The sequence below is a fragment of the Halichoerus grypus genome, chromosome 4 (genome assembly GCF_964656455.1).
Source record: "Halichoerus grypus chromosome 4, mHalGry1.hap1.1, whole genome shotgun sequence".
Classification (NCBI taxonomy): Eukaryota; Metazoa; Chordata; class Mammalia; order Carnivora; family Phocidae; genus Halichoerus; species Halichoerus grypus.
The window spans coordinates 191,648,331-191,673,767 of record NC_135715.1 but is presented as its reverse complement, the minus strand read 5'-3'; the positions used below and the strand labels follow the sequence as shown (position 1 = coordinate 191,673,767).

At 54.9% G+C, this 25,437-nt stretch overlaps 1 protein-coding gene across 14 annotated transcripts in view; it reads left to right on the top strand.

Annotated features, from left to right (window-relative positions):
* Positions 1–25,437, top strand: part of HDAC4 (histone deacetylase 4) — a 296,598-nt gene that overhangs the window by 175,926 nt on the left and 95,235 nt on the right. For 13 of the 14 annotated variants that reach the window (XM_078071547.1, XM_078071544.1, XM_078071543.1 and 10 more), the window contains 2 exons: positions 4,259–4,503; positions 21,123–21,273. In XM_078071547.1, coding sequence (XP_077927673.1) covers positions 4,259–4,503; positions 21,123–21,273 — 396 coding nt within the window. The remainder of the gene's footprint in view (positions 1–4,258; positions 4,504–21,122; positions 21,274–25,437) is intronic. The other variant, XM_078071554.1, reaches the window with a different exon arrangement.

Below are 25,437 nucleotides of genomic sequence, written 5' to 3'. Positions count from 1 at the left end.
TTGAGAACTTGTAATTCACAGCACAGGCTTGCCGTTTGGTATTGAACCGCTGAATATAGTCTTTGTGCTTTTACTAACGTCATGAGTCTGATTGTATTAATATGTTTCTCAAGGCACAACCTATAAAAGCAATTTTCTACTCCACATAAAATATTCATGAGAATACAGGCTTTTTTGTTTTGATGCTGCATTCTTTAAGTAGAGAAGGTTGTATTGTTTTCTTCAGGGCGCTTTGGGTCAGAAGCACTAGCAGCTTCTGTTGAGAATTCATGGCATTTCAAATAGTTTTTGATACCGAAATAGTACGAGTCCTGTTTGACGCACCCGCCAGCGACGGGGATGAATGGGGATTGTGGCCGTGATCCCCCCGGCTGGCGTGCTCTCCTCCGGCCGCCTCCCCCGCCCCCTGGCCGCCTGACTGCAGGGCTCCAGGAGCCATGAGGCGGCATTTCTCAGGAGGCCTCGGGAGGGTCTCCTTGTCCTGCGGCAGGTCCGGGGTCTGCTTTGGTGTCTACCTGTAGATGCAGTGTTGTTTCCCAACGGGAGGAAATGGCAGGAGCCGGCTGCGGTTTAGCCGACGTGGGTCATGACTGGCTGTCCATTCTGTCTGCTCTGCTTGTCACTGTCTTTGGCAGAAGAGTGAAGTTTTAGGTGAGACCTCAGAATGGTAAACTGAAGCATACACCCTCCCTTTCTGAGAACTGGGGAATACAGCTGCTGGCATGAGCACGCGCCCCGGCTCTTCACCCTCTGCACCCACCAACGCCCCCTCCCCCGTTGTCTGCTGGCCCCTCGCCGCCCCAGCATCCTCTAACTTACACCATGCCGAAGGACTAGCAGGGGCTGCCACGGAGTGTTTCCCCGGAATATTCCCCATGATTCCAGACTCCGAAGAATCTGGGAAAAGTTTGAGGAAACAGAGTGAAGCTCAGCTTGCATGTTTTGGGTATGCACAGCCCGCGACGCCCCGTCACTGAGAAGGGACCATGGTAACAGCCTGTCCTGCCCCCTGAGCGCTGCTTCTGCCTGCCATGCCCTCCCCTGCCCCCGGCGCTTCCCTGCGGCCCGTAGCCGACCCCTCTGCGTCTGCGGCCCGGCCTGTCCCAGCACGGCCCCCCCGCCCAGCCCTGCCCTGCCCTCGGACCCGCTCACCCTATGTCCCCACGACCCTCCATGTATGCCCTGACCCCTGGGCCCTTGCTCACGCCCTGCCGTGAGGCTCATGGAGACACAGCCCCTGTGTGGACCGTCCCCCAGCCGTGCCATCGGCCCACCGCCCTCCCTGCTCTGCTTTCTCACTGCGGCCCCGCGTCCGGCACAGAGCAGGAGGCCCCACACGCCTCCTCAGCAGAAGTTCGGCCTGTCATATTTTTGAAGTTAATAAAAAGGCCCCCTTAAAAGGTGTTTTATGTTGAGCATCAGATGGTCCCCAGACCCTGTCTATGAACAATTAGAATGAGGAGAGGAGAAGCCAGAGTGAGCAGCAGATGGGGCTTCTGCCCAGCATGTCAGGGACGGCCTTGTTAGAGGGAAGATCTTCTGTCACCTCGGCCCATCTTGCAGCGGGGGTCCCACCTGACCTGCCCTGCCACAGGGGCCGATGAAGCAATGCAGCTTACCAAGTGCAGGGCAGCGGGCTTATTTCGTGAACTCTCTGTGGTTCCTTCCTTAAGCTGAAACATGGCAGCTCAACCAGGCCAGAAGAGTGGGAGAGATGAGGGGCTGTGTTTACCTGCACAGGCAGAGGCTCGTGTTCTCCCTCCAGCGGTCGCAGGCCGTGTGGCTCAGCGCCCCTGGGGAGTGTGTAACCCAGAAACACCGAGTCAGGCTTGTCCTCAGAAAGCAGGCTGACTAGGTGGGGGGCGGCATGCCCTCTGGCTCCCCTGTGTCTGCGAGGCCAGCCTCCTGACCACCGTGGATGCGCAAGGGCGAAGCCCACTAGCCGGCCCCAGTCCTGATGTTTTAGGAGGCGTCCAGCCCCATCACACGTGTGGATGAGGAATAATACCCCCCTTTGGGAAAGAAGAGCGTGGGCCAAATTCCTGTAAGAAGCCGAGTCCTGTTTCCTTTACTCTACGTTTGCTCACTGAGCTGCCCTCCCTGCCCTCCTGTTTATTACTTAAAAGAAAGTCTGAAGCAAGGGGGGGAAATATGGAGGTTTTATAAAACTGGAGCTATTTATATGGTTTTCCTGTTTTTCTATATTTCATACTAAAAATGATCAAGAAAATAAAGGAAATTGACAAAATCCAGTCTTTACCAGCTCATTTGTGGTGGGTGGGTGGGCTCCCGCTGCACCCTGGTCCTGTTCATGAAGACAGTTTGTGTAGATTTATCTCGCGTGAATAGCAAATAAAACCCTCTTGATCTCCCAAGCCTGAGACTCCGTTAGAAATACATGTAAACATTTGAGGGTTGCGTTTCACTAATTGGGAGAAGAAACGGAAGACAGGCAGCCCGCTGGTATCTATCCTGGCCGTGTTAGGGCTCAGAGGACAGGAGAATCAGATACTTTCTTAGGATGGTCGGATCCGGTGTATTTTCTGACCACCCTCTGGGCAGCTCTGTCTCTTCCCTCTGTGCCCTGTGGTCCAGGGTGAGCCCCAACCCGGCCCCCTGGGAAGCTGGTCCAGGCCCTGGGGCCTCTGTCAGCCTGGCCCTGCCAGCCTCGGGGAGCTCCAGGCCAGGGCAGCAGCCAGAGTGGCTTTGGGTCCTGGGGGTGGGAGAGACAGCGATTTTGCCAAGGAGCGTGAGGGCCCACCCCCATCCAGGACACTGGGACTCAGAGAGGCCGGGTGACTAGGGCCCAGGGCTCCCAAGCCCTGCCTCATCAGAACGGCCAGCGTGGCACCTGCTACCTGGGCCGTGACCACAGAAATGCTGTGTGCTGAGGGGCGGTTCCATGTATGGGCCATTTTACCAGAAAGTCTGGGCTGTAAGGCTGCGGAGCACGGACTTCCCGAGGAAGCAGGTGATGGCTGGAACCGGAGGGCCCTGTGGTCGGGACATCTGGTCGGGAGACGCTGGAACAAGGTCAGCTGCATAATGCGGCCTGACCTTCAGAGGGTGCGGGCGGAGGGGCCCTAATGGCACGGAACTGGTCCTTGGTGGCCCGTGCCTGTTGGGTTTGGTCTCCCACCTGAGTGCTGGGCTCTGTGGAGGGTGAGGTCTCAGTCTCCTGCCCCAGACCCTGAGTCTGCTCTGTGCCACTTGAGGAACTGGGCGCAGAGCAGACTGTGGGGGAGCTTTCTGGAAGGGCCGGGAGCTCGTGGGCCTGTGTGCGGCAGTGTGCTGTGAGCTCAGGCGGCTGGGCCGCCACTGCAGCTCCTGAGGGGATTTCGTGAGCAGAGCCCGAGGGGCCGTTCGTCAGCGCGTCTGAGGAGTGCCATCCGGCGTCTCTGGGCAGGGCCTTCCTGCATGCCTGTGCGCTCAGACGTGAAGCTGCGTGGAAGGAGCATCCTCCGCAGCCTCTTCCATGATGGCCGTAATTTCAAACTTTCTGCGTGCTTTTCCTCGCTGTAATTGGCTATTGATTTGTAAGCATTAAGATTGATTTAGCTTCTGTTTCTAATCAAAATCACTTGAGCTTTTTTTCAGCAGTGCAGTAGTCCCGGGAAGAAAATCCATTTCTCTGGTCCTTGTAGAGAAGCACATAGCCTGATGAGCGTGCTTGTGCAGGCGAGCCGGGGGAGCGGTTATCGGCTGCGGTTGGTAAACACGTTCTCCATGGAAACGTGCTGGCCGCCGAGCCTCTATCTGGACCACTTCAGGGGCGCACGCTGTCCTGTGGTTCCTGCACACAGTCCTCAGTAGCTTCGTGAGAAAGACGGAGAAAAGCACAGGCCAGGCTGCCCCTCCCCTCACTGGCGTTCGGCTCTCCTTAGAGCCATTTTCTTTCGTTCTCTCTCTGTTGACTTTCAGAAATGACGTCAGGATAGCCGTGGGGCCCGAGTAGGGGCCTCTCGTGGCGGAGGGCGGGGTGGGCCGTGTGTCTGTGTGAGCGTGTATCCTGGCCTGACCTGCCCCTCGGTTTTGCGATCTCTGCACTTGAGGAATGGAAGGCCTCCGAGGCCCCCCGGGTCCTGTGTTTTGAGCCCGTCAAGCAAGACGGGGAAGAGGCGTCCCGAGTGCCCCCCATGCTCGAGCGCACGGCACCCCTTGACAGAGGCCGGTGGCGTGGGGGAGGGTGGGGGCAGGGGCCTGGGGACGCCGTGCCGCTGCAGTGACCGGCGCTTCTGTGCTGTGCTCTCTCCCGCAGTGGATGTGGCCTCCGCACTGCCTCTGCAGGTCGCTCCCCCGGCGGCGCCCATGGACCTCCGCCTGGACCACCAGTTTGCTCTGCCCGTGGCGGAGCCCACCCTCCGGGAGCAGCAGCTGCAGCAAGAGCTGCTGGCCCTCAAGCAGAAGCAGCAGCTCCAGAGGCAGATCCTCATCGCCGAGTTCCAGAGGCAGCACGAGCAGCTCTCCCGGCAGCACGAGGCCCAGCTGCACGAGCACATAAAAGTAAGTCGGTTTGCGGGGCACCTGCGCACCTGCGGGAGCCTCCCACACGCCAGGCTCCCTGTGGCGTGGGAGAGCCGCTGCCGAGGCGTGCTCCCACACGGTGACACACGGTGACACACAGTGACTCCTTGCCATGCCGAGGCCAAACTGCCAGGCGCCCGCGAGTCCAGCAGCAGCACGCTGGTCGGGTAAATTGTGGCACGGGCGGCGTGTCGTGGGAAAGTCACCGGTGCAGGAGCGGACTTAAGAGAGGGGACATGCTTGTCGTCTACTTTCATCCAAAAATACAAGCTGTGTCCCCAAATAGACAAATTACCAGCGAGAAGGAGCACCAGAATATTAGCAGTGATCACCTGAGTGGTGTATTTACAAAGCATTTTTATTTTCTTCTTGGGACTTGTCTTTTCTTAGTTTCTCCCATTGATCCTTTATAACTGGAAAAAGATATTAATATTTTCTTTGCATTTAAATTTATTAAGAAACAAACAGATCTTTTTTTGGTATGTAGTCTCTGTAAATATGCAGTCTGATCCCAGGGTTAAAATTAAATGCGTTGGAAAGAACCATGTGTTGGTGACGTGTAGCAGAGTTGTAGTTGTTGACAGACCACCTGTGAGGGTGATACGCTCCACTGTGTTGAGAACCGTGTAGAGCAGCACCGTCCTGTAGATACAGGCAGGCAGATTAAAAGTCCAGAGGTGATCTTACACTCTCCAGTAGCCACCCTAAAACAGAGCAGAAAACCCCAGGTTGTATAAGTAATCTGTTGCTGTGTGACAAAATACCCCAAACTTAGCCGTTTAAAACAAAACAAACACATGCATTATCTCATAGTTTCTGTGGCCTGAACAAGGGTCTTCCTAGCCGGTGGCCGTGACTCAGGGTCCCTCGTGAGGCCACGGTCAGGCCTGTGGGACCCACTTGCAGGCTTACCCATGTGGTCATGGGCAGGAGGCTCAGGCCTCGTCCCCAACAAAGCCCCCCACGGTGAGCAGCCCGAGTGTCCGACGTGGAAGCCCCAAGGTCTCCTGTGGCCTGGACTTGGAAGTGATCTATTCGCTGCCCTGCCTTATTCTACTGGTCGCGCAGACCAGCCGTAGCTCATCCTGGGAGGGGCCTAGATGAGGGGCAATACCAGGAGAGGCAGGGATCAGTGCGGACCACTGGTAGCCTGGCTACCAAAAGGTAAAATTAATCTCAATATATCTTATTTAACCTCACATTTCTGAGGTATTTCAATGTGTAATCAATATTGAAAATGTTGTCCGCACTGAGTCTTGGGAGACCATCGTAGACCATCCACGTAGAGCACGTCTCCATCTGGCCCGGCTGAGTTTCACGCCCTCTGTGGCCACATGCGCTCGGTGGCTTCTGTGGTTCAGCATGCCTGTGGAGGATTAAGAGCCCACACGCGGTGCTACCGGATGCTTCCAGGACGCCCTTCCAGTGGAGATCTGTACGGCCCGTGGGTGGACGTTGCTCAGCTGAGCCTTGGCTTTTTCGGGCTTTAGCTGGTGCCATGCAGAATCTGCATGGTGCATCTGTCTGTTTCTGCTTCCAGCCAGTGATTCCTTCCATCCCAGGGTCTCAGCCTCCCCTCCTTCTATACGCCCAGTAGTGCGCAGAGTATTTGTTTAATAGTCACTGTTGAGAAGGTGAGGGAAAGGTCAGTGTGCCAGGGCCAGTGGTGTCGGTTCTGTGTGTGGGCTTGCCGGCGGACTCGCTGGGAAAGGCCGCCCAGCAGTGTCACCTGGCTCGGTGGGCTGCGTCACAGGCCCCGGGTGCCCCTGAGCTGGCCCCCTCCTCAGGCCCCGAGCCATGTGTGAGCGCTTTCAAAGGCACGTCTCCAAAGCTCTGTCCTCGGGCCTCATGGGAGCCGCGTGTGCGGGCCAGCTGCACGGCAGGCCCCAGGTCTTGGGAGTTCTGACCGCTGCTTTGGTGTTTGGGGTGTGGGTTTGCGCTTGCTACGTCTGCTGCTTTCCCCCGGACCAGGCCGTCCTCCTCAGGTCGGCGCAGGACAAGCCTAGGCCAGGGTGGGTCCCTGAGCTGCTGGAAGCCCAGGCTGTGTGGTTTTGACGGTAGAATTCCGAGCAGCCCGGGGGTCCTGTGTCACAGGTGGGCGCAGCCGTGTGCCCCTGGTGTCTGGGGCCGGGAGAGGAGTCTGTGTGAGCCTGGCCTCGGGAGATGGTCACTTGCCAGCCGGAAGTCAACAGTTGTTGGAGTTCTTCCTGGTGGCCCCCTGTAGCCTACGTAGTGGCCTCCATCCCTGTCTGCGAGCCCTAAAAGCAGACTCCTGGCTCTCCTGTGGCTAGCACATGCTGCCCACCCGCCCAGCCCGGGCCATCCCTTTCATGGCCACGGCCGCATGTGCCCCCAGAGGTCCTTCATCCCGGCGTGCCCCCCACCCCTGCGCTGTGAGGCCCCTCCCACGCACGGCCTCGCGTCTGGCCCTGGCTGCCCTGCGGGCCCAGTCCCCGCCTGGCTGGGGGAAGAACCCGGGAGCTGCGTTCTGCCCTGCACACAGTGTGCGGCTGGGCGACCGTACCCCAGCTGGCGGCGGTGGCCTTCTGTGCCGACTGGGATTTGAGGAAGATGTATGTGTGTGCCAGCTGAATTTGCAGCTTTGACTAGAAAGTGAGAAATTGAGACAAGGCCCACCCATGTATGAGAGGGATCATCGGGTCGACGAGGAAGCAAGAACCATGAAGACCCTTGGGAGGGGTCAGTGCCGCCGCTTCAGGGCAAGGCCAGGCTGCCCCCCTTCCTGGGGCCTCTGCCTGGAGTGGGGCTGGCCTCCCTGACACCTTGTGTCCCCACCTGGGGCTTCAGGACTTCATGTCACTGCTCTGGAGATGGAAGAGTCTCCTTCCTGAGTCCTCACCTCAGCACCTGCAAGCTCCAGAGCAGGTACCACCCGGCCATGCAGGAGCACCTGGCTGTCGGGGTGCTCCTCATGCCAGGGGTCCCCCCAAGAGCTCCCCTCACCCACAGGCCTGGATGCTCGAAGAGGTGTTGGAGCCCCCTCACGTGGCTCTCACACATGTGGCCCCCCAGATTTGCCCCCTTCCACAGATGTGGCCCCTACACCAATTTGGCCTCCCCACAGATGTGGCTCTAGGCCTGGTTTTCAAAAACACAGGGAGAATCTCAAGTTTACATGTTCTCTGCATTTTAATCATTTTTTAAAATTTTTTTTTAAGATTTTACTTACTTATTTTTGTGAGGGGGGAGAGAACAAGCGGCAGGAGGGGCAGAGGGAGAGGCAGAATCCCCCCTGGGCAAGGAGCACAAAATAAGGCTCGATCGCAGGACCCCGGGATTGTGACCTGAGCCAAAGGCAGAAGCTTAACCGCCTGAGCCACCCAGGCGTCCACATTTGTTTTACTTTTTCATGTAAAATGGAGATCGTAAAAGCCGTCTAACCTCTGTGATTGTGTTATTACGTCAGTTGGCTTCTGTTTGGATTATTGAAACTCTCTTCATAAGCCTTCATATTGTGGGTGACATTTGGCGGTGGTGTTTGTCAGATTCCTTGAACATACAATCTCATTCCTGTCATTAAATCATCAGTGAATTTGCATAGGATTTTATGATTAAAAAGGGAATAGTTTTTAAACTATAACTTAAATTGCTGACTTCGGGTAAATAGATCCTTTGTAAGTTTCAGCGCTCAAGGTCGCACTTGTCTGTGATGCAGTTTCTTTGCTGGTCGTGGCTGATTCGGGCACCGTGTCCACTTCTGTCCTGGACAGCGCAAAGGGGTCCCAAGGGAGTGGCATCACCGAGGCAGAGGAGAGTGTGAGTTTGGGGGTGGTGAGTGTTTGTGCCCAGAAAACCGTTAACTATTTCATCAACCGGAATTGCATACATGATTAAAAGACCATTATCCAGATTTGCCGTTTTGGGGGTTAGTTGTGTTATTTTTAATTTTAAAAAATGTTATTAAAGAAATACATGTTTTTAATGTTTTAAGTCAAAAAATAGTGTAGCATTACCTAATCAAGCCTGCCTGTCCCTGCCTCCCGCTGGGATCCCAGGCCTGAGGTCTGTTCTGTGCCCCGTCCCCGCGTGGCCAGCTGTGCCCTTCCAGGAGAGATCCCATGTGGTGATGTCCCCCTTGCAGGACTGACGTGGCTCTGCTCCCCTGCGGACACTGCCACTTTGGGGCCCTCCAGGTACTCGGGCTGCTGTCTGAAGGAAGAACTCGGCAGGCTCTCCATGCTTGTGTCCATGGGTGCGTGCTGCTTACACATACCACACAGTGACTCCGTGGCCTGTGGTTCAGCTCTTGGCTCTTCCTCCCCTTCCCGTCGGCTGGGTCCCCGTGTCCCTGATGCAAATCCCTGTGGGCAGACACCAGTGGTCACGCTCAGGGCTCCCAGTCCTGCGGGTCTTGTGCCGCACGCATGTTATTTTTAAGTGTAACGATGCCATACGTGATTTTTATGTTTTAAGGTATCTGAAATCTGAATGTGGTACATCTTTAGGTCAGGATCACTGATTTAGGCATTCATTTTATGCAAAAGGGGCATAAGCCAGCACAAGACCCTTCCTGCTATGCAAAAGGGGCAATAGTTGCATCCTATAAGCCAGCACAAGGCCCTTCCTGCTTGAGGGGTGACGGCTGCCATTTCAGAGGGACCTTGAAGACTGCTATGTAGTGTCTTAGTTAGCTTTTGCTGCGTAACAAACCGCCCAGACACAGCGCTTAGTACAGCCCGCGTTTTGTCTGCTGAGGGTCTTTGGAGCTGTTCTGCGGGTGTGGGCTTGCTCTCATGCTCCCGTGATCAGCTTTGGCCAGCTGGTGGCTGGGTGACCTGGAATGGCCTCACTCTCTGGTCTGCTGGGTGGCAGGCAGTTAGGGGCCAGTGGGTTATCTGCTGCTTTCAGAGTTCCAAGCTCACGGGAGGGCAAGTATGTTTTAAGCAGAATCTCAAATCATAGATGCTGTTGCCCACTGGCCAAGGCAAGTCTCGAGGCCAAGGTGAGAATTCATATGGAAATATGCCCAAGGCAATGGACGTTGGGAGGCCTGCAACAAACGGGGGCCCAAAGTGCAATAGTCTTCTCCAGGGGCACCCCCAACCAGGTTCAGAGGGGACTGGGCACCGGGACAGCACTCACTGAGTCAGGAGCACCATGAAGAGGAGGCGGGACGTGGCTGTGGGCCGGGATGCTGGAAACCCCCAGCACCAGCCAGAGTCACCATCTTGGCCGTGGTTCTGGGTTCGGACATGCATCCCTTCACCTCCATCCACGGGCAGTGATATTTTATAAATGTATTTTTTTTTCATTTTTTGCAAATATATTTTTGTATTGGGAACTCATTAGCATTCAGCCTCACCGACGGGACGTTGTGAGCACTAATGGGGGGGTTGCCCCCGACACACAAGGCCGCGGCTGCCACTGGGGAACCAAGGTGACAGCCACCCAGACGCTGACCTCCTCTTTAAGGGTCCCTTAGAGAGTCGTCCCCGCAGACCTTCCTGTGCGGCCTGTCGAGGGGCAAGCCCTCTGCACCCCGGGAGGCCCCAATGTCCCTGGGCCCCGGGACCCCTGGGTCATGTGTGTGGGAGCAGGGCCTGTGGTGACGTCCGGGCACTGCCGTTTCACAAGGGACGTTTGCACATGAAAATCTCTCTCTGATCGTGTACCTTGTTACCGTTAATTATTGAATAATTGGAGATTACAAAGAGGAAAATGTTACTCCAGCGCTGGGAGCTAGGGAAGCTCTGACGTTTGAAGTGAGTCCCTGTCATCTGGTGTGTGTGTGTGTGTGTGTGTGTGTGTGTGTGTGTGTGTGTGTGTGTGTGGACTTCTATGGGATTGGGATCGTACTCTGACGTGTGTTCTGTTTATTGCTAACATTTCTCTCTATTGTTGCTTATACTTCAAAAATATGATTTTAATGGTTTATTGTAGTCTCACAATGAACCATAATGAATTTAAATAAGCAAAAATACTTGAGTACTTGACCATTAAGGTCCTTTCCAGTTTCTCGCATGTTTTTAGCATCCTCATGCGTGCATCATGCACTCGTCCAGACAGAGTAGAAGTGGAACTGCCGACCCAGGGCAAGTGCTCACCCGTACTGTTTGTTACCTGGTGCCATGTACAACCCACACCAGTCCCGAGTGAGCATGTGTCTGTCTGTCTAGCTCTGTCTCCCCCCCCCACCCCCATCACCACTTGCTGATTCCACAGGCAAGATAGGAAAGCTGTAGGAACCAGGACAGGCGGCACCCCCGCCCCCAGGCCCCCGCCAGTCCTCCCTCTCCCACCAGTGGGGAGGGTGCAGCCGCGCAGGGACTGCACCTCCCGGGGGCGCGGGGCCATGACTCACCCCTGCGGTCTCACGCGTTGCTGGCACTTCTCCACGTTCAGTTTCCAACCTGTCTCACATCCTGTGTGTGTTTCCTCGATTGTGGGCAGCCATATTTCTATATGTTTATTGACTTTTTTCATTTTTTGCTACTAATTATCATTTTCTTTGCTGTTTTTCTATTGTCGTGCTGTTTCTTTTTGGTATATGAGTATTCTCTATAAGTTAAGGGCACTATTTCAGTGTCCATCCGATGCTGTCATTTGGCTGTTCATTCTGTTCGTAATCAAGTAGGTATCTACGTGAACCACGGGTTTTTCTAAATGGTTGAAATGGCGCCTCACTTCCTTGCCAATTCAGGATGCTCTCCTGATGCTGGTCAGGCAGGATGGAGCGCGTAACGGGGACCGAGGCTCTGCCTTTCTGTGCTTCATTCCCATGAACTGCCCCAGTGCTTCTGTCCGGGCTCCGTGAGCGCGTCCGAGAGCAGAGCAGGCCACAGCATGCCAGTGGGGAGAAGGACGTTTCCCCATACGAAACATCTGTTCAGTTTTTTTCCTTCTCTTTTATGGAAAATACTTATTTTTTTCCTCATTCCTTTTTTTATTGTGGTAAAGTTCACATAACACAAAATTTATGATTTACCATTTTGAGGTGTACAGTTTAGTACATTTACAATATTGTACTACCATCACCACGATATAGTTCCGAATATTTTCACCACCCCCAGAAGAAACCCTGCGTTCATTAGGCAGGTACTCCCCGTCCCCCTGGCCCCGGCCACACTGATGTCCTTTCTGGGTCTGAGTTCACCGGCTCTGGTCGGGCCATGTGCACGGAGTCACGCCGCGTGTGGCTCTTTATGTCGGGTTCTTTCACTCAGTGCAAGACTCTCAGGGCTCGTCTGTGTTGTAGCTGCTTCAGTGTGTCCTTTTTAAGGCTGAATGATACTCGGCGTGTCTGTTCCGCAGTCTGTGTATCCATCCGTCAGTGGATGGACAGTCGGGCTGTTGGCGCTTTCGGGTGGTTGTGAGTCGTGTTGCTGTGAACGTCTGTGCACGTGCTTCTGTTGGAGCATCTGCGTTGAGTTCTTCTGGGGAGATACCTGGTTTTGGGATTGCCGAGTTACATGGCAGCTCGGTAAACCCGGCTCACTTTTGTATTACAGGAAAATATACAGTCCATAAAATTCACCACTCTTGCATCTTTGCGTTGCAGTCCATGGTGTTAAGGATGCTCATACTGTCCTGCAGCTGTCAGCACCGTCCATCCCCAGAACTTCCTCATCTCCCCAAGCAGAAACACTGACCCCCTCTGCCCCCAGCCTGGGAGCCACACTTCTAGCCCATGAATTGGACTCTTCTAGGCGCCTCCTATCAGTAGCACCATACGATATTTGTCTGGAACTAACGATAAATGTCAAGCGTCTGGGTATTCAGGGTTGTGTGCCGCTAGCAAGGTACCTGAAATAGGCCGTGTTACCAGCAGGCGAGGTTGGTGCCATGTGGCTCTGTTTTCAGACCCCGCATGTGCACACCTGATGGGCTTCATAGAAGGCACCTGGGCACAAGGGTAGGACACAAGTGTCTGGGGCTGGGGGCTCCCCGCCACTGTCCTTCCCCTTGGCCAGCCCCACAGTGGAACTGGGGAACCCCCAAACTCAGACGGTCTTCTTAGTTACGTAGCTGATTTACATATATACATAAAGTTCTCGAATGAAAACCAGTCAAATGGATAAAAGTCAAGACCACCCTGTCTTTGTAGGAATATTACGTACCACATGTCGGATAATGCCGCTGAGGTAGAGAAATAAAATAAGCTCCAGGGGCACCTGGGTGGCTCAGTTGTTAAGTGTCTGCCTTCGGCTCAGGTTGTGATCCCAGGGTCCTGGGATCGAGCCCCGCATCGGGCTCCCTGCTCAGTGGGGAGCCTGCTTCTCCCTCTCCCCCTCCCCCTGCTTGTGTTCCCTCTCTCGCTGTGTCTCTCTCTGTCAAATAAATAAATAAAATCTTAAAAAAAATAAAAATAAAAATAAAATAAAATGAGCTCCATTTAATTCCCTAACGTTTGCAGGTGTTCAGGCGAGTGAGCAGCAATCTGTCCTTGGGCTTTTCTAAGAATAGGGACCTTTGGGGATGGATCTTGATAAGTAAACTGATGGTTAAATATGAACTCAGAAGTAACTGACCTCTGATTTAACCATCAGTCATTCTGTTGCGTTTCTAATAAGAAAGGCAGAGTGAGCTGGAGCCGTGAACTGCGTCCAAACCTCCAACAGACAGAACAGGGCAGGGCGGGGTGAGCCGCAAGCACTGTGGGGGATGCAAACCCCGTCCCCGGCCTGAGGACAGCCTGGGTGACAGATGGAAGGAGGTGTTGGCTGGGACCCCTCTATCCTGGGTGGAGTCATTTTTCTGCTTTCCAAGTGGTCTGGGCTCAAGGGTACCCAGGGCCAGCTTATGGCAGGTCTTGGAAATGGACAGCTGCTAGTGGCACTCCATGCTTCTGGAAGCTTCTCTCCTGCATTTTGGCCTTAATGCCCCTGGGAAGGGTATGAAGAGGGAGAATGCAAACGTGTGTTGAGAGGGTCTCATGAGTATTAGTAATGCCCCGTGTAGGGCTGAACCCCCGGCCCCCCCCAGCACACACTTGGGGCATGCCTGATACATAGCTATATGATGAAAACTTTCGAGAGCCAAAATGGTGTAAAGCAAGGAAACAATCACCACTAATTTACATGGAAACCTTTTTGAGTGTTCCCAGGTCTAGAAAATCACCTCTCTTAGGCTTTTCGGGTACTTAGGACACAACTTGCTAACAGATGCACAAAATCAATGGAGATGAAGCCCAGACGCTCCCAGACACAGCTCAGAGCTCGACGGCTGGACGCCAACATGCCGAGAGAGGCTCCCGGGAAGGAGCTCGGGGGGGGTGGGTGCTGCTGCCCCCGGGACGGCTCGCTGCAGAACTGATGCTTTCCACATACGTGTTCTTTTCACCTTTTCTCATAAAGGTGAAAATCCTCTTCAGGTTTCTTTTGAAAATAGGTACTAACGTAGGTCTTTCTTAAAAGCAAAGTGATGTAACGCAAAAGGAAGTGGGGACACCTGTGCTTCCTCTAAAGATGCATTCAGAGGCCTCTCGATCCCCAGCCTCAAAGGGTATTTCCAGTCTAATAGGTGAAAAATAAAAATCATCCCCACACTGTTTGAATTTGCTTGTCCTTTTTTACTCACAAGGCCCAACTTCTATGCGTGTGTGTATATAGATATGAAATCTGTGAGTGTGATTTGTGCTGTTTCCACGGGTAGGAGAGAGTCCTAAGAGCCATTTAGTTGAGAGCGTGAGTCTTCTCCTTGCAGGGAGAGCGATCACATTGAAAGGAGACCTGGCTTTATGGCCCTGGGAGCCCAGGCGTGATGTTTACTCTCATTAATACCTGTCCCAGGTGGCTGAAGAGACATTGCCCCAGGCCCCGGGGTTCCAGGTCACCTGAGGCAATGGTTAATGGGTTGTTGCAAGCCGGGTTCCTGGGAAAGCTCGCCCTGTGTGCTACCCAAAGTCCTGCGTCATCCCTGAACCTGCCTGCACCCGGTCAGTGTGCTGACGGAAGGAACCGCTCCTAAACCAGCCACTTCGGTTTCTAGGCGGTCATTACAGGCAGGTGGATGGCCTTGCTTGACCCGCTGCCCCGAGGGCTGTTGACGACATTCCAGCTCTAGGCTGGGCCCGGCTTTTCCTTTGCTACCAGGCATTTGTGGCCCATAACACTAGCAGGCATCACCTGTCATCGTGCCTTCTAGAGTGTAGCGGAACTTCCTGTGTATTCCCACAGGTGGCATGGGAGAACTTCACACGCTACAGAGAAAGCCTTGTCCCGTGCTGTGCAGAAGAGACTTGCAGCGTGCTCTCATCGGCTCCCCTCTCTGGTCTCTTGCTCCTCAGCACGCTGCCTTGGATCGGGTCTGTGACCCCCTCAGGCTCCCTCGCCTGCCATGGCCTAGGATGCCAGTCTGCAGCAGCAGAGGGGGAAGGGGCTCAGTCACAGGTGGAGGCTTTACACAGCCTGGAGCCCTCACGGGAGGTGACTCCGGGGAGGGGGGAGGGGAGGAAGCTGTGGGCGGGAAGGAGCCAGGATTGCCACCAGTGGGACCAGGCACAGGTCTCAGGACGAGGTGCTTCTGAGGCCGAGCCTTGACGGAGAACCTAGAGTTCTAGCAACGGAGACCTGATGGGTGAGGGTGGAAGGTGTGCAGCCAGCCAGGCTTGCACCGGCCCTGCCCTCGGTGCCCCCCCTCCGCCCCTGCGCCCCCTTCTCCTCCTGGCTCCTCCTCCCCCCATGGTGCGCCTGGCCTGGGCCCCAGGGCTGGGCGCTTGTGATGCACACCTTCCTCGTGGGGACTGTTGTGCCGCGGGCTGACGCTGGTTGTCTCTGTGACATCTGAGTGTCCAGCTGTGGGTGGGAGCTCTGGACCCCACTGCTGGTGCTGCCACGAGGCAAGACGGGAGAATGGTTTTGAACTTACTGAACGCACCCTTTTGATTTGAACCAGGAAACCCAGTGAGCTAAAGATGGAAAGGGCCCCATTTCTGAGGACCCCATGGGGAACAACGCCTCAGTCCCAAATGCTCAATAAAACCCACGGCCAAACAGCACGTGTTTCTGGAGGCCAGCAGCCAGCGCCCACGTTGCGAGGAGACTCCCCATTTATGTTCCTCTCGATAAACCTTGTGTTCTGGCCGATGGGGGTCCCTGGGCCCGGCCTGTGCTCGCCCAGAAAGTGAGCGGGAGGCTGTGTGAGAAGCCCCCGGAGCATCTTGACCGAAGTCAGAGGACATGCTTCCCGCGCTGTAGCTTGCGGAGCCTCCGGTTCCGGTTCTAGCTGGAAATGGGCTCCCACCTGCGGTCCGGCACCTCCCCGCGGGCTCCTCTGAGCGCTGAGCATGCCAGGCCTTTACAGTGTTGAAGAATGCACTTAAAGTCTGTGCTTCATTTTTGACTTAACCTTTTCCAAGTTACACGGGGAAGTAGATGACAAGGGCAGTTACTCGTGTCCATCTGTCTCTCCTTCTGTTTCGTGATGGCAGATACCAGGCCTTGGGGACAGGCAACCTCGCTGTCCCCTTCCTTTCAAAAGCATCTGTCTGTGAGGAAGGCCGGGGGGACGTGCTTAGGGAGAAGTACAGGCCCACGTTGGCCTCGTGCGGACGTGGGAACGGGGGTCCCGGCCCCGGGCACCAGCCAGCCGTCTGTGAAGCCTGGTCAGCTCTTCCTTCCTCCTGGCCCATTGTCCTGGGTTTAGGTATGCCATCCCCCCAGCCTGGGCTGCCGGCGAAGGAGGAAGAGAAACAGAAGTGGGAGGCAGCTGTCTTCAGCGGTCAGGGGCCGTGCGGAGTGCCGGGGAATGAGCCCCGGGAGCAGGTGCGCAGCTGAGGCTGGCTGGGGGGTCCCCGTGTGCCCCCTTCACCACAGGCCCTGGGACGCATCATTTCTGCGGGCCTAGCATCATGGTAGGGGCAGACTGGTGCAAAGCACGTTGGACCCTGAGTGGTTAAAGTCCAGCTCGAGGATATTTCTGTGGAGGCCAGTTAACATCAGGGAGATGGGAAAACGCTCATGGTTGGTTGGCTAGTTGGTTGGTTTTTGTCTGAAGCCAGGATTTAGTGGTGTGACTGGGCTGACGGGACCCCCAGACATCGATCCATATCTTTTGAGAGGTCGGGTTGGGATAGTTTTCCTTATTGTGCTTCTTTTCATATTGGCCACAGGAGTCTCCATGTACATTTAAAATCAGGAAGGTACCCTCGACTTTAAAAAGAAGCCCACTGCTAATTCCTGGGGCCTAATTCCACATTCCCTGAGTGTGTGGCCATGGGACGTCCTTGGGACCCTGAGCAGGCTGTGGCCCTGGGCCTGTCCCCCAACCCTGGTGCCTGCGTGGCCCACGGTCACCCTGATGGGCTGCTGCAGAGCATGCCTGTGACGCAGGGCACTTTGGGGCCCAGGGAACGTGGCTTCATAAACGGCCCCGGTGTCAGTATTGAGTATTTCACAGAACCGTGGGGCCAGGGGGGTTGGATTTTGAGCAGCACGGTGAGCAGTGCCCACGCTAATGGACTTCGGTGGTGTTGACACACTTTCCTGGAAGCTGGCTTGCCACCGCGTGGGCCGGTCGTTGTCACTGGCCGTGAGGAGAGCGATGCTCTGGGCCGATCAGGAGCCGGCTCGCTGGGCCCCAGAAGCACTCTCTCCTCGGCCGGAGTGCCGCGTGAGGACTTGTCGCCATTCTGTCCTTCGGTGGAGCAGGGCTCTGTTTCAGTTCACCTTTAAAAGTAAAAATCTGTTTGGGTTTCCACTTCAGTGTGGTCGTTAAACTCCAAAGTCAGAGTCAAAGAAACTGAATTCTCAGGATCTAATTTTTTATCCTGAGCTCAATGTCGGCTTAAACAGGAATTCAGTATTAAACTCTGGTCAGAGGAATGGCATCTGTTGTTACTGGTTTTTTCCTTTGGAAAAATTAGGTGGTGCACATCTTAGTTTAATTTGCTCATAATAGTTTCAATCTGCAAAAAAAACACCTTTTCAGCACTTCTCCCCCGCCCGTAGAATAGTCTGATCTTCACCTCTGCTAGTGAGGTACCATCTGTAAATGACCTTGTGCGTTTATCAGCATCTCTCTGAGTCCTATTTTTCACAGCCTGAAGGCTGCACTCGTGGGGCACATTTGTCCCTTCCCCGGGGAGGGAGGGCATGGAGGACCCCCCCGGGGGGGCCTAGCCGCCCTGCCGCGCTGGAAGTGGGTACAGGAAAGTGAGCGGGTGTCCCTCACCTCGTACCTCTTCCTCATTTCCCAGAAGCTGGGAGCACAGAGGATCTCTCTGTCACGAGATCTGGGGACGGGCCTGACGTGTGGCGACACCGTGGATGACAGGTGCCACAGTCTGGCTTGTTCTCAGGGCCTTCGGTTTAGGGGCTTCCCGTACACGTTCCTGCCCCCTTCATCTGATAACGCAGAGCGCCTCTCCGAACGCAGCGGGATGGAGACCTGCCGGGTAGCTGTGGGGCATTTTGGGGGAATCAAGTCCTAATTTGTAATTGCTACTTTCATGAAAACTCCATGACAGTATTGTTTTTCTGGGAGTTCGATCGTCCTGTGAATTTTAATCACCAGTATCTGGTGATGGTTATTTCAGTGTTTTTGTAATGATAATGGAAAAGATCTTGCTTTCCTTCTAGGTTCTGGCTGAAAAGTAAATATTTTGAGACTATATTCAGTGAATTTCTGCCTGTTCCTCATTTGCACATTAAATGAGTACCAAGCAGTTGGAAGGGAACCCAGGGCTGTGTGTGGGCAGTTTGGGGGTGTGGGTGATACCAGGAGAGGGGGCACACTTGATTATAAGATCTGTTGTTCAAAACACCGTTGTGTGGGTTTCTCGGCCGGAGCCGCACCGGGCTGCGCTCCGGGTTGTGCGTGTCTGGAGATTGCTGACACCACGGAGCCCCCCAGCTGCTGTCCATGGCCTGCTGCAGCCGGGGTCGGGGGGTGCCTTCACCTCTGCACATAGCTGTGTGGCCCTCCGGCAGGATCCCTTCTCCCAAGCCCTGTGGATTCGCCTAGCACCCCCGCAAGTGCTCCGGAAGCCACGGCCGGGAAAGTACTGGCTCATTTCTGATAGTCTCACTGTCTGCAGTTCATGTAAGGTGCCTGTTTGGACTGTGATGTTTTTTCATAGGAAAGCTCTGAAAAGTGTTGGTGTCCATGCCATGGACCCCACGGGTGGGCACTGAGCAGGACCCCTTCCTCACAGCCCTGCCCTCACACACCGCTGCCTGATTGGCTGCCAGCCCTCGTCCTCACACCTGGGCTCCGCCTGCCTTCCGCGAGCTGCGTCTCCCATGGGAAGGGCGCACTGTTGTGTGGGGTCCGCACACCTCTCCCCTTCCTCCTCCCTCCTGCACTGGTTTTGGGCCTAGCTACCCCTGCCTCTCTGCTATTCTATCCCTGTGTTCCTGGCTAGAAATGAGTCCCTTTCCCCTTTGTAGAAGGTGGGACGTGGCCGGGTTTGTGCCCAGTTTGTGGGTCCGCTGCAGTGAGAAATACCACCCAGCTGCTGGGCCTGTGCTGTGTGTGTGACCAGACAGGCCTGGCTTGAGCTCAGGCCCCGCTGACATGTCCCGCCCTGGCTCTGAGTCCCGTGCGGCTTGGCCATCAGGCCACTTCCCCAGCAGCGGGGCCGGGAGGCCAGGAGGCCGGCTGTCCAGGGCCACCGTGGGGTGTGTCTGCGGAAGCTGGGCAGAGAGCCTCCTGCAGCAGTGTCTGGGGGGGTATGGCCGGAAGGTCTGGCCGGCACGTTGCCCTTAGGCCGGCGCATGGGCCAGGCATCCCGCACCCACTCCCGCTTGCACAGCCCGCGTTTATAAGTCGGTGGTTTGTTCCTTTTGCTCATCAGTTGTTAGTGCTAGCTTCGTCTGAGGTTTTGGTGAATGTCCTTTTTATTGGCCAGCACGCATGCTCCCACTCCTGAGTTGTAGGCTTTCTTTGGAGAATGAGTGACAATTTTCATTTTATAAATTTCTATAATGATGTTCTTTTTCTTTAACATTTTTGGTGTAATATGATTTGAACCTCACAGAAGCCACAGGCATGGTGGATGACACATTACATCTTCACAGAAAAGAGCTCTAAGCAATCTGAAATCCTGGTTTCTTAATTTACAAGTTGCTCTGGTTGGTAACAGAAACTGGGTAATTCTGCGCTCTGGCGATGGATGGCATCGTGGGAAATGGGCCCAGGGAGCCGGCCGGGGCCCCTGGTGGTGGCACCTCTCCCTCATTCCCTGTGGCCTCTGGTGGGAAAATGCTTGACCTGTGCACTCTCTGCTGCCTGGACCCTCCTCCCTGGCACGGGGGCTCCCAGTGCCCGCTCCCCCAGAGCTGGCAGGGGCGGGCACAGCACGCACAGGAGCACTGAGCTGGCTGGTAAGGGACCAGCAGGAATCCGGGTGTCCCGGGATTCACAGTGCCTGCTCCCCGTGGCAGCCAGACGTCACTGTGAGGGCGGTGCCCACGGAAAAGGCGGCTCCATCACACACATTCACGCACACGCTCACACCCAGGGCTGGTTCACATGTCTCCTTGTTGACGACTTTTCTTGGGCACAGGGACAGTTGAGCAGAAAGTCGCGTGGCCTCCCTGCTCCCCTGCCCTCCGACCCTCCAGCACATCGCGGGGGCCTGGGCAGCGATGCTGGGGACAAAGTCCTGTAGGCCCCACTGCATCCTGGTCACCCCTGCCTGCACCTCTAACCCCCAGGGTTTGCTCCTCACAGGAGCCTGTCCGTTTCCTCCTGCTGTAAGCTGTTGTTCTGAGAGTAAAGTGCCTTCCTCACAGGACAGCACATCCTGCCCGCACGGCCACCACCCAGTCCTGCTCACTGCACGTTCCCCGCCCTCTGCCTTTCTGTCACCAAGCGTCGTGCTCCAGGCCCGGCCTGCTGGCTTCCGCGTGCCTTGACATTCCTGGCCGGTCACCTGGGTGGGCACCATAATCCCTGGGAACAGCCAGAGGGATGTGCTGATCTGTCCCTGTCTTAGACACTTGATGGCTTGGATCTGGGAGGACACGTGTGTTAGATTTCCTTGCTAGAAAGTTCCGGGGCTGCTGGGCTGCCAGTGCCGCCCCCACCCTGCCCAGGGAGCAGGACGGCTGCCCACCCAGGAGGGGCCGCAAACATGTGCGTTTTGCTTGTTGACAGCCCATCCGTGTTTCTCTCTCATTGCTGGGTGGGTTTCCAGCGAACGGGCGCACGGTTGGCCCCCGTCTGGGGCGCGTCCAGCCAGGCTGTCGCGAGCAAGCCGCCGTGCCCTTCTCGTCCAGGCCTGTGTGTAGACGTGTCCCCACGGCCAGGGACGGGGTTGCTGGCTCCTGGGGCAGACGTGCTTCTAACCTGGTGAGGAGGTTTCCCCAGTTTTCCAAGGCAGCCACGCCACATCCTGCTCCACCATGTCGCTCTCCAAGAACCATTCCCAACTCAGGAGATCATCCAGATCTTCGTGGGTATTTTCTCCTAGCAGCTCAGTGGTTTTTACTTTGGTTTTTACCACTTACAGAGTCAGCAGCCGTACTCTGTGTGTGGAACGGGCAGAGCCGCGGGCCTCGGGGCAGAGGAGCTGGCCGTGCGGAGGGCCGCCTCACTCCGGCCGGCACCGCGTGGGGACGCCTGGCGCGTGTGTGCCCCGCCCCACCTGGGAGCGAGGCCCTGACCGTCTTTGTGTCCCCCTTCCCTGCCCGCAGCATCAGCAGGAGCTGCTGGCCATGAAGCATCAGCAGGAGCTGCTGGAGCACCAGCGGAAGCTGGAACGGCACCGCCGGGAGCAGGACCTGGAGAAGCAGCACCGGGAGCAGAAGCTGCAGCAGCTCAAGAACAAGGAGAAAGGCAAAGAGAGTAAGTGTGCGGGCAAGGTCCCGGGCGGGCGCTGGGGCCTCGCCGGGGCGGCTCTTCCTGTGGGCCTCATGCTCCGGGCCCCATAAGCAGCGGCCCCCGGGCGGAGCTCGCCGTGTCACCCGCAGCTTCAGCCGCGTGGAGTCCGTATCTGTGTCTTCATTCGGGGTGGGCAGCACCACCTTTGGCTTGATGGAAGCATACTCCGCAGGTGCAGACTGGCTTCACCTGTGAGTTCAGTCCCAAAGGTTTCAAAGTTCTTTTCTCTTGCAAGCATTTTGTGAGCCCCTTAGAACCAGGCCTGGCTTGTGGCGTAGCCCAGGGGCTGAGTGGGGACGCGGTGGCCCACTGCCTATTTTCACATTTGCTCTCTTGACTCCCAACGTTTGCTTTTTCTAGTGGCTGTGCTTGGGTGTCTGAAGACCAGTATGGTCTGTTATCTTCCAGGAAAGGAGATGATTCTATGTGCCGTTCTCCCTTTGGAAGATTATGGGGGACGGTTTCCCGTGTCCCTGGGGAGGAACCACAGCCCCCTGCGGCGTGCCTGGCCGTGCACCAAGGGCGCCTCCCGTGGGCTCAGCAAGGACCAGGGTTTGTGAGGCTGGTGTGTGCTCCACATGGGCTGCATCCCCGCAGACTGAGGCTGAAGCCGTTTGTCCCACACGCGCGTCCGTGCCTCCTTCTTTGGGTAGCTTACTTCCAGTGACACACCCAGAACCCAGACAGGAGAGTGAGTGGGTCGCACATTCCCAGGCTCTGTTCATTTCCACCCGAGACTCGGTGCTCCGCTGAACTTGTTTGATCCCTGGTGATACTGAATAGAAGCCAAGACGTGCATTTCTCTCCTGTATCGGGTTTCGGTGTGGGGACTGTAGGGTGACTGACTCTTCCAGTGCTTGGGGGCAGAAATAGTGGTTCTTGCGTACTTCAGTAACACACGTGAACCTGAGAAATCCGTTATCTTCAACTACTGAAAATGGTTAGCCATCTAGACAAACCATCTTAACCGCCTGTTGTTTAGATTTTAATCTGCATTCTCACGACAGTATGAGGTGTATTAAAGTATTCTTGTAAAGTCTGTTATTTGAAATTATCTAAGAATCTGTCATATTGGTGTACGATACATACAGAAAAAGTACACGCCCTCCAATATGTAGGGAACTGTTTGTAAGCTCGCCTCCCAATAAAGCTCCCAGACCAGGAAAGGAGCAGCATCTGGGCCCCTGTGCCCTCCAGTCCCTGCCCCTGCCTCCTTCCCCGAGGAACTCCTCCCTGGCACTTCACACCCAAGGCACTTTGGCCTGCTTTTGAGGTTTATATAAATGGACTCATTAATACGTAGGCCCTTGTGTTTTGCTTCTCTCACACCGTCACGCTTGTGCAGTGTGTCCTCATTGTCCTGTGTAGCAAGAGCTCACTGATGTTGGTTGCTGCCTGCTGCCCATCTCACGGGCACACCGCTGTGGCCCATCCTGTGCTTAGTAGGTTTCCTGGGTTTCCTAACCAGAGCTGTAACGCGTGATGCCAACATGCGTGTCCTTGGACACGTCCCCTGGTGCAGACGGGCAGGTGCGAAGGGGCTAGAGCTGAAGTTTAGGGAATGCACGGGCCCACCTTTCACAGTGAGGCCCAGCTGTTTCTCAATCACTGTCCCAGCTGCGCAGGGCAGCGCCCACTGCTCGCATCCCCACCAACACTTGTTGCCGTCAGCCACTCTGGGCTTGGCTGTGAGCGCTCATCCCGCTGGCTTCAGCCGCATGGTCTGATTACCAGCGAGGCTCAGCACGTTCTCCTGTCCCGTGTCAAGTGCCTGCCTGTTCAAGCCTCTCCCTCATTTTTGTGGTGGGTTGTCGCCCTTTTTCTTGGCTTGGGTGGTTCTGTTCACGTTCTGGCCCCGAGCCCCCTGCCGGTGTTCTGTGTTACACACACCTTCCGCCGTGCTGCTCTGTGTCCTCGGTCTGGTGGCCCCCGCTCCCAGTGCGGCCTGACCCGCCGGTCCTCTCCAGACCCGAATCAGGGCACAGTCCCTGCAGCATTGTGTATGTTCGCGTACACGTTCTCTTTCAAAAAGGCTGCTGTTTTTTCCTAACGTATGCAGCCAATGTGTTTTTTTCGTGTTCACTTTGTATTTCCAATTTAACTATTTGTAAGTTTTTAGTAATTGGTTTTATACATAAAAGTACCAACTTTTATGATCGTTAGTTACTACAGCGTATTTTACTCTTGAAATAATATGCTTTAAATGAATTTTTATTTTAATGGTCTGGTAGAGTTTCAACGTAGAAAGCCTATCAGGAGAATTTTTATTCTGCATGAGATCTAATTTTTGTACCGATATCTGAAAGTAATTCCTAGATCTGAAGGGTGTACCTCATTATATCACGCCAGTCAGATGAGGTGGGAGCTTACAGGCTGTGATCGCCCACGGTCTAGATTCCAGGCACAAGGATAAAAGGCCATCAGGGAGAACTAAATTGCAGATTTGGGTTGGCAACAGACACCCTTGGTCTTTGAGTGCAGACTTGTATCAGCAGCGGGCTGACGGGGCAGATGGGGTGGTCACACGCATCACGCTCACCACCCAGCCTGCCAGCTCGATGACACTCTCCTCTGTCCACAGCCCCGTGCTGGCCCAACCACTGCGTGTATTGTGTGTGTGGACTCCTTTGTGTCAAGGGACCTTCCTGGCCGAGGTGTGGCCAGGGCGCTGGCCACCCGTGAGTGGTAGCATGTGGTGTCGGGAAAATCCCCCGATGTGCTGGTACACTGGTCTGGAGTGGAGGGTGGGCTTTAGCACTGTCATTTCTAGAACTCCATGGATCATTCGCGTGTGCAGCCAGGGTTGAGAACCGTGCATCTAGGTGAGTCCTCTCGCTCTGTGTTGGAATCTGGCTACCACAAGGGCTCCATGGTGTTCCATTGGAGGCAGCCTTCTGTTCTGGAACCCAGCCCCATAGATGACGGCACCCGGTCCTTATCGGAGCCCTGTGAGAGGAGCTTCGGCTGGGGGGGCCAAAGCCACGGCGGGGCTGCACACACCCATGCCCCTGCCTCGGGTCCTGCCCCCTTTTCCAGTCTCCTGTGCTTTGCTTGGGCCTCACTTGTGTATCCTACTTGACGGGTTTTGCTTTGGAGGAGGGAAGTCGTTTATCAAAGGATGGAAGTTAAACTGTAAGTATCAGCTAGTTGGTGTGTACCACAACTAACCAACAAATACCAGGTTTCCAGATTGCTAAAAAGCAGCTCAGGCTAAGTTAGTTCCTCGTAGTTTACCTGAATCTTCCAATAAAAATAACATCTTAAGCCTCACAAAATGTGAGAAGATTTGACTTCAGAAGACATTTTAGATCTGTTTACATGTCAAAAACAATTTCTTCACTAGCTCCTAGACATCTTCCCCGCCCCAACTGGAGCGTTGGAATGTTCTCTGCTTCCCTCCACGCTCGTCACTAGCAGCAGCCCTGGTGGTTTTCGATTTGTGGATTTGGGTGGTCAGGTTTTATTATTAATAATAAACTGTGTACAGTTTGGGTATTTGGCACGCTCGTGTAGGCTTTGCAGCCCTGAGTGTGGCCTTGTGAGGAGGCAGGCCTGGCAGGCCGCTGTGGTGGACACCACTCGGGGGCTCTTAATGTGAGCGGGGCCGCGGGCGGGCTCCGCACCCATGAAGGAGAGCCTTGTTCGCACCAGCTAAAAGGGCATTTGTGGGGGAATGCAAATGGCCTGGGGCGTCTCCCATTTGTAAGCATTTGAAAATGCAGTGCAAGGCATCTGTGTAGTTTCTTGGGGTTTTTTAAAAGTGAATTTCCTATTGAATTTTTAATTAAAGTTTTGTTACATTTGTAAACATTTACAGTATTTTTAATTTTAAATAATTCTGCAGTTCTCTTTTACTTATTGATACCAGTTAACGCTATTTGCTCTAAGGAACAGTGAATTCTTAGAATTTGTGGCATTTCATCTCATTCGGCATGAACACATGCTCTTTAGTCAGGTAAGTTTTACTTAGATTAACTACATTTAGGAATCGAAGACACACGGACTCAAAGGGAGAATCCAATAGAAGGCAAGTCTTTGTTCTCTGAGCAGTCTGGAGCGAACACAGTGACATTTCTGTTTGCTGCTATTTACAAGCACAGCCCCATCATTCACTTTGTTTAAAAAAAA